Raw genomic sequence first — 11,010 nt, 5'->3', positions numbered from 1 at the left:
GGCACGTCCTTCTGGTCTCCCTATTTTATCCCCAGCTTTAAGAGAAACTTTGCATCAGTGGCTGCTTCACTTCTTGGCATAGATTAGGTAGTCATTATTCTTGTTCCTTTCGGAGCTGTTTATTCCTGGTGTTGGGAACTGCTCCTGAGGAAACGCCTTCAAAACCAAAGTAAATTGATCTAAACTAAATGAAACACCTAGGAACACTGAGTTGAGGCAGACTCGGGTTACCTCGGTTTTCATTATTAGCCACGGTTTTGCATGATTCTCTTGGCTTTTAGACCTCAAGTTCCTTTACCTACAGTAGAGATTCTAAATAATCTCCAAGTTTCATGCTGGCTTAAAAAAAAAAATGGTGCCATAATTTTGTGGTGTTTCTCCGACCTTGTAATTATTTCCTAATCAGAAACACATGGATGGCTTTTCCTGCTTTTAAGAGCCAGGGGCTTGGAGTATAGAAACCTGGGTTCATGGCTCAGCTCCTTCACTTAGGGCTGTGTGACCATGGGTTAGTTACCTAATCTCTCAGCCTCATTTGCCTCCTCTGGGAAACAGGGATAAAGCACCTTATCTTATATGGTTATGGTGAGGATAAAATGAGATAAAAGTACCAAAAGAAAAAAAAAAAAGCACCTTGTAAAGTGATCTGCTTCAGAGTAAGTGTCAAACACTCCTTCCCTTTTCTCTACCCAAGTGACGATGTCCCGAAAGCTAGCCAAAAGATAAAGTATAAATGGCAAAGTTTATACTGTTTGGCTGGCACTTCAGGGTGTTGCCCATTTGCCTGCATCCCACCTTCTTCCTAGAGTCTGAGTCGGCCTGTTGGGCAGATTTTGAGACTGTCTGGCTCTGAGGGTGTTCACCCAGGCCTGGGATCCACAGGAGGTCCTGGCAGGGAAAGGCATCACACACCACCGCTGGGAGAAGAAAAACCGACACAGGAGGCCCGGAGCACAGACCCTCAGAGGGTAGCCGAGCCTGCAGTCCCAGCCTCGCTGCAAGGAGGTCAGGAACGACAGGTGGGGAAGGCCTGGTGCTGGCCGCGCTGCAGGGTCCGGGAGCCGCCGGTGGGCGGCGGGGCGGGGACCAGAGAAGCCGCCACCCGCTGGGAGGCAGAGACAGCCGCTGCTGGGCCCTTCTGTCCTCTCTACCCTCTCTCCGATTTGCCACACGTTTTTTTTTTCTTGGAAAACCTGCCTGAAGATTCTCTTCATTTCGATTTCTCCTGGGTGTGTGTGAAGCATTTCTTCTCCGTTTCCCCTTGACCTTTCTGCTTTCTCCCCTTCTACCTGCCAGCACTCCAGGGTCTGCAAACGTTCCCTTTGGTAACTGTTAACAACCAGGAGAATGGATCTCTACAGATGGAGTCTGCAGCCTTGCCTCTGCCCAGTTCTGTGAGCAAGGACATATTCCTTAACTTCGCTGTGCCTCAGTTTTCCCATCTGGCAAAATGAAAATAATAAGAGCTCCTTCTTTACAGGATTGTTATAACAATTAAATGAAGCAATTTTCAGAGAATGCTTAGTCTGAGGCCTGGCACACAGTGAGGGTGAACTGCTGCCCCTGTCTCACTGGCTTCATTGCAAATGGGTGAATGCACTCTGGGTTCAGTAAACTCCTTCCAGCATGTCTGGCATCACCTCCTCCAGACAGCCCTCCCTGACTTTTCCCCGTCTCTCCCATGTTGGTCTGCACCAGCTCTCTTGGAGTGCTAAATACATTGAAGACACAGATGGTTTGAACCATGCCTGTACCTGTCTGGCTCCTCTATCAGAGTGGGTGTTCCATAAAGAGTGTGTCTTATCCAGTCATGGAGGGCCTGGCAATTAGCAAGGGATCAGCAAATGGTTGCTAAGTAAATGAAGGAAATCCCCATTTGTGTAGTGAGTGCTGAAAACTCAAGAAGGCTGGAATCTGGGATCTGAACCCTGGAGCTTCTCGGTGGTAACACTGAGACTTCTGCTCTTCGCCTTAACAGAAACAATCCCAAGATCACCGAGTCACAGGAAATGAGCAGTAGAGACTGAAAGGTCAGCCTTCTTATTTCCTGATGCCAGAGAAAGTCAAAGCCTAGAAGCCAGCAGGTTCTTGGCTGCCTCATGCTGGTATAGGAGGACTGTGGTGAAGCCAGTATTCTCATTCTTGACCTGCTGGGCTCTCACTCACTGGCTGCTGTGGCTGAGCCTGGGCTCCTTGTGTGGCACGGGAGCTGCTGGTCTTCCAGACTCTCTCGGTCAGGGCCCACCCAAGGTTGACTGGGCGGCAGAGCTTTATGTGTTGAATGGCGGTTGGCTTTCCCTGGGAGTGGGTGTGGTGGAAAGAGCTTGGGAGAGAGGTCCAGCCCCAGTCCTGGCTTTCTGCTTATCACTTATCACCAACCCTGGTGACTCACAGATGCAGAGAGAGTGAGGGTGGGACATGGACCCTGAGAGATTATCCAAGCCCCCTCCTTGGTTTAAGGGAAAGGAATCTATGGCCCAGAGAAGTGATGTTCTCTAGGCTCTGGGGCCTAATCAAAGACAGAACTGGTAACTGAATCCATATCTTTCAAATCTGAAACTCAGTCTCCTCAATGAGGCTATTCCAGGGTTTCTGAAATAATAATGGACACACGAAGCACTTGAAGATCCTGTTAAGGCACAGGTAGGCCTGGGAGGAGACCCCAGATTCTGCCCAGATTTCTAACAAGTCCCAGGTGGATTTTAATCCTAAAGGAAATCAACCCTGAATATTCATTGAAAGGAATGAAGTTCCAATAATTTGGCCACCTGATTCGGAGATCCAACTCATTAGAAAAGACCCTGATGCTGGGAAAGATCGAAGGTAGGAGGAGAAGGGGATGACAGAGGATGAGATGGTTGGATGGCATCACCGACTCAATGGACATGAATTTGAGCAAACTCCAGGAGATGGTGAAGGACAGGGAAGCCTGGCAGTGCTGCAGTCCATGGGGTCACAAAGAGTCAGACAGGACTGAGCAACTGAACAACAGCAAGGTCTGGGAGGAGACCCCAAATTCTGCCCAGATTTCAAACAAGTCCCAGGTTCTAGCTAGAAAGGGTCTAGGCCAGTGATTCTCACAAAAACCAGGGCTAGACAGGCCAGCTCTGCTATGATGTAACTATTTAATGTACTAGCCATTAGTTAGACCAGACTGTTGGGTTAATGAAGGCATGCCAGCTATAGGGCCCTTCACACAGAAGCCAGCGGGGCCAGGCCCTCCTCACCGGCTCGTCCTTATTGGTCACCCCTATTGGCTGCTTCTGTGTCTTCTGTGCGGATGCAGGCCCTGACTGGTGGCTGTGGGTATGTAAGTGCAGTCCTTCTGGAGGACTGGGACCTTGCTAATCCCTACAGGCACTGTTTCTTCACAGCAAGTATACCAAGCCCAAAGTTGAGTCTTCCCTATAAGCTCTAAAGGGTAGGAGCCTTGGTTTGTCTTCTTTGAATCTCCTGAATGCTCAGGTACTCATTCCTCCATTTACTGGACTGATTCATCTATGGAACATCTGCTAGGTCTGGCTAAATAATGCACATCCTTGCCTTCAAGAAATAAACCTAGCATGTGGGCTCTAATGTGGTACTTAGTGGTTGCTCAATATGTATGTCGGAGAAGGAAATGGCAACCCACTCCAGTATTCTTGCCTGGAGAATCCCAGGGACAGAGGAGCCTGGTGGGCTGCCGTCTATGGGGTCGCACAGAGTCGGACACAACTGAACCAATAAGTATGTGTGAAATTGGATTAGACTTCAGTGCTCTGGAGGAGGTGGCAGCGTCATCAAATGATAGAGAGGGCGAAGGAGAGCAGCTGGTGTTGGCCGCTCCCTAATAAGGGGCTCATTTTCAAAGAAGGAGTCTGGCTCCTTCGGCAGTTCCTACTGGGGTTGGTGGAAATGAGAGCACTGAAGCCTCACTGAAGTCTCTGCACTTTTGAAAGGTATCAGGCAAATTCTCAAATGCATCGTAATTTTTAGCTTTCCCTTTGACGCTGTAAAGACCAATGGGAAACAGGGATACACAAGCTCCTCTTCTCAGGCCAGTCACAGAGCGGATGGCTAAAACATGTATGGTGTCTGCAGCAGAGAGAGAAATGGAACTTCCCTGGTGGTCCAGGGACTGGGACTCTGAGATTCTAAAGCAGGGGGCATGGGTTCGATCCCTGGTCGGGGAATTTGGATTCCACATGCTGTATGGCATGGCCAAAAAAAAGGAAGAGAGAAATGGCCCACCATGGTGACTCTGAGTCCATGAGGTAGGAAGTGGTAGCATCTGCCAGACAGAGCCATCTACCCAGCTTGGCAGAGATGCTGCTGCTGCTGAGGCTGCTAAGTCACTTCAGTCGTGTCTGACTCTGATGCTAAGTCCCACCTAATGTCCATTCTGCCCTGTGTTTGGGTGGCAGACCCCCTCACATTTTAGCTTGACACATGAACACATAGCAAGACATTTCATTCCCCAACCTCACTTGTAGCCAGGGAAGCCAACGGGATATGAGCAGAGGTGGAAGAGGTGCAATTCCTGAATTAGGCTCTTACAAGGCAGCTGGGCCTTTCCCTCCCTTGTCCTGCAGGGTGAAGAGGAAGCTGAGCCAGCTCTGACCAGGCAGACAGGGGTGACAGCAAATGGAGTGCCAGAGAGATGATAAGAAAGAGCCTGGGTCCCTGGACAGCCCTGTGGAGTGGAGCTGTCCCACCCCCTGCCTGCCAGCTCAGACCCTTCCCTGAGAGAGAAATAAACCTTCCCTCTTGTTTGAAGTCACTTTCTTTTGGTCTTTGTTAGAACCAACATCCTAACTACTGCACGTCTGTCTCTTGCATGACAGAGCAATGATGCTCTGAGCCTTTTTTCCTGGTAGAATAGAAATGGTTGGTCTCTAAGGTTTTCTGCCAGATCTGCCTTTTGTCTCCCACCCTGTATTGTTTCAGGCTAGTCACTGGGGGCCCCCTACACTCATGCAGGGCTCCCCAGATCTTTCAAAGCTCCTGAGACTGTTTTAAGGTCTGCCACATTCCGAGGGGTTCTGTCACTACTGCAACATGACCTCATTCAGACTGGGTCTGCTACCTGGCCCTGGACCTCAGCAGAAGAAGGACTCTCAAGGAGGACTCAGTCAGTCCCTGAGAGCCAGTAACCCCACCCTGCCTCCCTGCAAATGAGATGGATTTGGAAAGTAAGTAAATCATTATGTTCCATCATGTTAAACCGAGAACAAGTCTTTCCTGATAGGGCTACTAAACCAAGGTATTTAAGAAGTAGACTGTATCTAACCTTCAGTGAGTACTCACTGTGTGCCGGGCGTTCTTGCAAGCACACTGTGTGTATTAACTCCTGTATGTCACAACCACCCCACAAGAGAAGTACTATAGTATCCCCATTTTACAGATGAAAAGATACCCAGAAAAGTTTAGTGACTTACCCAAGGCTGCACAGTTAGTAAGAGGTGGAACCAGGATTTGAACCCAGGGACTCAGATTTGATAACTGGTGCTCTTTTTCTTTTGGCTGTACTGTGAGACTTGCAGGATCCTAGTTCCCTGACCAGGAATTAAACCCAGGCCCATGGCCCACAGTCCCAACCGCTGGACCACCAGGGAATTCCCAATAATAGATGCTCTTGATTATTGTGATGCTGCCTAAACAAAGCCCTCCAATGTTCATACTCCTATTATGTCCAAAAGAACAGATTAAACTGAGTCACTGTCAAATTCAGAGAGATAAATCCTCGAAGCGAGGCTCAAGATTGTGGTTCTCAAAGTGTGGTCCCTGGACCACTAGCCCCAGAATCACTGAGGAATTTAATAAAATTGTAAATGCTATGACCTCAGCCCAGATCTAGTGAGTCAGAAACTCTGGAGGCCCAGACATCTTTATTTTTACAAGCCTTCCACGTGGTTCTGAGGCACACTGAAGTTTGAGAGCAGTTGGCCTAAGAAATAAACAAGAATTGAAAGAAGAATGGAAATTTTGGATTTCCCTGGTTGTCCAGTGGATAAGAATCTTCCTGCCTGTGCAGGGGACACGGGTTCGATCCCTGGTCTGGGAAGATTCCACATGCAGAGGAGTGACTAAGCCCATGCGCCACAACCTCACAGCCCACGTGCTGCAATTACTGAAGCCTAGCAACTTAGCAGCAGCAGCAGAAGCAGAGCAATTACTGCTCTAGGGCCCGAGAGTCACAACTACTAAATCCCTGTGCTACAACTACTGAAGGTCTTGTTTGCTACAAGAGAAGCCACCACAATGAGAAGCCTGTGTACCTTAACTAGAGAAAGTCCACGCCAGGGATGAAGACCCAGTGCAGCCAAAAAGAAAAAAAAAGAATGGAAATTTTATCCCTTCCTTGGACTTCGGGGGTGAGAAAGAGAGGCAGAAAGAAAAGTTTTATATTTAAAATAAGAGCTGTTTCCCAAGCCCTCTCTGACTTGGGGGTTGCTGTTTTGAACTGTCTTGTGAAAACTTGCATGCTGTGTTCTCAGCAAGTCCAAGACTCAGGGTATTCTCACTGGATGTGGCCCTGGCTCATTGCTTATAGTTAATCTTGCAGCTCACTACTTAATTTAGAGGAGGAAAAAAATCCTGACAATTAGTTGTAAGACCCATGAGGGGAAAACTGATCCTTAAATAGTTAAAAAAATTCCTTGGCACTCCCTCCTTTTTTTCCCTTCAAAGATTTGAAATCCTTTTTGAACATTAGCATTTATCATTCGGGACAGGCAAATGCTTTCTTTAATTTTCTGTGGTGATATTTCACTGGGTAAAAGACTGTCTGAGTAACCTTTATGGAACTGAGCCGGGGCCTGTCCCTCCCAGGAAATCTGTTTTGACTGACTTGGTCATTGCTTAGATTTGGCCATGTTCTGCACTGCATAAAACCTCCACTGCACTTGGCCAAGACCTTGGAGCCTCATCAGTGTTCACAGTCTGGATATGCGATTTACGATATGGAAGATATGAAGACTGGAATACATTTCCCTGGTTATTGTTACTCAGCTTTTAAAACGGAGGTGGCAGGAGACATAGGTCAGCAGAAACCTTGCTTAAAAGTTTGACTGAACACAGGGATCAGGCTACTGTAGTATTTTATTGTCTGATATTCAGAAGCAATGAAAAATTTAAAAATGAGTATAAAATTATAATGAATATTAAAATTAATTTTGGGAGGGGAGTGTCATTTGAAAAAAATAGCAAAAGATAGAAACTAGAAAAAGATCAAGTTAGGGTGCAACCCCCAAATCCATGACTTGCACTCTTATCTCCAGTAAGTTCTATGGTCTCTCTCACCCTATGAGGGTCCAGACAGGATAGGAAGAATCCTGCCATCATTTCACAGACTGGTAAAATGTGGCTGTGAAGAGGGTACATGGTTATTCATTGAGATATCCAAGTTGAGATTCATATTCATTAAAGGGCTATGGTACATGAATTACTTAATTTATCCCTCATGCAAACTTATGAGGGCAGGGCAGTACTGTTTTTTTTTTCCTGACAATTTTCCGGTCAAGCCATGCAGCATGTGGGATCTTAGTTCCCCGACCAGAGATCAAACCCGCGCCCCCTGCAGTGGGAGCTAGGAGTCTTAACCACTGGACCACCGGGGTAGTCCAAGGGCAGTCCTGTTTTCCTCTCTGAAAACAGGATACTGAGGTGGGGAGGTTAAGGAAGAGGTAGGTAGTCCATCTCCAGAGCCCAGGCTCTCCACTCATCTGTTCAGATCTGCTGCTGACCGGCTATCCAGAGAACCTTATGTGACTTACAGAAAGGTGTCCCAGTAGAAGGACCAAGTAGGGAAAGGAGCCTCCCCTGGGTGGATGCACCCAGGGGTGGAGCGCCTGGGAACAGAGCAGAGGCGGGATTTCAGCCCTCTCTGGCTCCCTCTAGGGATTCCCTGGTGGCTCAGACGGTAAAGCGTCCACCTGCAATGCGGGAGACCTGGGTTCGATACCTGAGTTGGGAAGATCCCCTGGAGAAGGAAATGGCAACCCACTCCAGTAGTCTTGCCTAGAAAATTCCATGGATGGAGGAGCCTGGTGGGCTACAGTCCATGGGGTCGCAAAGAGTCAGACACAACTGAGCAACTTCACTTTCACCTTCTGGCTCCCTCTGCGGGACGCTTTTATACAGCAATCCACAAACGCAATTCTGGCAGACCCTGCATCCACTCCTTGAGAATGCAAGTGTTTCTCACACAACTGTTTCCACTCCTGCAAGAAGCAATGAGGATAAAGTCCACCTCTGTGGACCTGGGCCTAGCTAACTGAAGCATCCTGTAGCGAGCCCAGGTGCTCCCCGCCAGGGAAGAGCTTCCAGTTCAAGGTATGAGAATATGAGGTATGCCCCAAAGCCTAGTTCTGGGCCCAATCTTTGCCAGAGTCATCATCATTATCAAATGCAGCATCGTTTTTGGAGGAAGTCACATTCAAACAGCTCTGGTTACCCAGAGCTGTGGGTGTCAGGGGCTGGGTCTCCAAAGATGCTGGTCTCCCTTTGTTGTAAGGTCGTCCCTCCAGACAGGGAATCTAAGGTCCCTCACCTGCATACCCAAGTGCTGGGGAAAGCAGGAGAAGCCAGAGACAGACATGCATATGGGGTCTTTTTGTAATGCCCCAAAGTCTCCACTGCCTTCCATCAATCTGCAGCCGCTGGCAGGAAATAAATCTCTCAAGTCCAAGGACATAAAAGCATGTCATTATCAGTTGGCTTGTGATGCATTAAGAGTGCATCAGAGTCTATACTCTGCCTTCCAACCCATGGCCTGACAGGAAATGGAACAGTCATTCCTCATTAACATCTTTGAACAATGCACAGATGTGCAATTCATCCCACAATTATTGTAATCAGATATGATAAAACCCAACCCAACTGTCTCTACCTTGAGCGTCTGGATGATTTTCTCTGAGTTCTCCACCTTCTTCATGATCATCCATCTCTTCTCTACTTGCCTGTTAGGTAACAACAACAAAAGATACATAAGACACAATAAATGCAAGCACTCCTAGGGTCCATGCCCTTTGCTACAAGGGAATCCAGTTTTCTTAGTGGTCTCTTCTCCTCCTTTGTCAGTTTATTTTGACTTAAGTGTCCAAGAAGGCTGCTGCCGGGGTGAATGGCCCTGAAGAGCCAGGTGGGCTTAGCAGTGACCTTGAGCACTGTCTTCATCCATCATTCTGGGGAAGGCTTGTCTGCCTGTCCAAGCTGTGCTCCATGCCTGACATACTTGGGGAAAGAATGTCACTGGCAAAGACGGACTGACAGAAGGCATCGAGGTGCCCGCAGGGACTCGGGGGGACCACAGTGTGACCACTGCAGAGAGGGGGCAAAGTGGAAAGGTTGGGGACAAGTTAGACTCTCAGTACCTTGGTCTTTGCCTTGAAAACAGATGGAAGGTACTGAGGGATTGAAGTGAGGGAGCAAAAGGGTCAGGCTTGTGGGGTTTCCAGGATAACCATGGATTGGATTTCTTACCACATGAAACCCTTTCTTCTTTCTCTGAGTGATACAAGCTGCTTGCAATCCCACAACCCAGAAATCTCTATAATGATGGTCCTCAACACTGACTGCATCTTAGAATTATCTGTGGAACTTAAAAAAAAAAATTCCTAGGCAGTTGTTGTTGTTCAGTCTCCAAGTCATGTCTGACTCTGCAGCCCCATGGACTGCAACACACCAGGCTTCCCTGTCCCTTACCATCTCCCGGAGTTTGCCCAAATTCTTGTCTATTGAATTGGTGATGCCATCCAACCATCTCATCCTCTGCCACCCTCTTCTCCATTGCCTTTAATCTGTCCCAGCATCAGGGTCTTTTTCAATGAGTTGGCTCTTCCCAGCAGGTGGCCAAAGTATTGGGGTTTCAGCTTCAGCATCAGTCCTTCCAATGAATATTCAGGACTCATTTCCTTTAGGATTGAAGATTCCTAGGCCCTAACCTCCAACGTTAAAATCAGACTTTCTGGAGCTGGAGCATCTTTAAGGCTTCTTGGGTGATTCCAATATGCAGCCAGGATTGAGAACCATGGCTCTTCTCTAGAGGGCAGGAAGAGCAGTTCTTAAGTTGCCAAGGAAATGTGGCGGGTAGAGTCAGTGACTCAAATAAAGCCCCCAGTGTTCTATAAGGCCAGCTCTTGGCCTTTGTCACCTGAATCTGCGTGATACACAGCTTCACTTCAGCCATGGAGAAGGAATCTGAAGGCCCTAGAAGCCTCCCCCGGGACTCCAGTTCCTCAGCCCTTAGCTGACAGTCAGTCACTTTATCATCAAATACATAAGCTGCTTTGAGAAGAGACAATTATCTGCTGATTTGTTTTGACATTCTCTGCTTGCTTGGTGGCTTTTTACCCGGTGTGCTTCTCACCTGTTAGCTTAGTGTTTGTGGCTGCTAAGATATTCTGACTAAGAAAACCTACAGCAGGTAAGTAACTTTCCTTCTTCTGCATGTGTCCGTTTGGAGACAAAGCAGATTTGGCCTGATGCAGTTAAAAAAAAAAAAAAGAAAAATTCATCCCTGAGTAAATGGAAAGGTTTTTAAAAAGAAATGATTGCAGGAAAAACCTGCCTCAGTCTAGTAAACTGCTGTTAGAAGACTACAAAACAGATAAATTTTTAAAAATCCTGTTTATAAATCTTTTTAGTCTAACAGGAAATTGGATTAAAAGGGAAAAACAAGCTTCCTCTTTTGGAAGAATTTCAAAGCCCAGAAGAATAAACCTTCAGTCTTAATAGCAAGCAGCTATCAGCTTTCAGGAGCAAGAAATACTCTTCTCCTTTCACAGATGGAGAGATGCAGACAGAATTGGGGATTTGGAAAGAATTTTCTGATGAGTCCCTGTTAGAAACATAAATAGTTTTAATTTGAAATTCTGGGGGGTTCCCTGGTGGTCCAGTGGTTAGGACTTCCTGCTTCCACTGCCAAGAGTGTGGGCTCAATCCTTGGTCCGGGAACTAAGACCCCACAAGCCATGTGGTGTGGCCTTAAGAAAAAAAATTCTCCCTGTTGCTTAGAAAGGTGTCAAAAAC

The 11,010-nt window shown here is 47.4% G+C and overlaps 1 protein-coding gene across 2 annotated transcripts in view; it reads right to left on the bottom strand.

The window, feature by feature from the left end:
* The window catches only part of KIAA2012 (KIAA2012 ortholog), a 128,569-nt gene that overhangs the window by 35,648 nt on the left and 81,911 nt on the right, over window positions 1–11,010 (bottom strand). For both annotated transcript variants that reach the window (XM_010860985.1, XM_010860984.1), the window contains one exon: window positions 8,870–8,939. In XM_010860985.1, coding sequence (XP_010859287.1) covers window positions 8,870–8,939 — 70 coding nt within the window. The remainder of the gene's footprint in view (window positions 1–8,869; window positions 8,940–11,010) is intronic.

This window comes from Bison bison, unplaced genomic scaffold (assembly GCF_000754665.1).
Source record: "Bison bison bison isolate TAMUID 2011002044 unplaced genomic scaffold, Bison_UMD1.0 scf7180017864471, whole genome shotgun sequence".
NCBI classification, from domain to species: Eukaryota; Metazoa; Chordata; class Mammalia; order Artiodactyla; family Bovidae; genus Bison; species Bison bison.
This window is presented reverse-complemented; position numbering and strand designations above follow the sequence as displayed.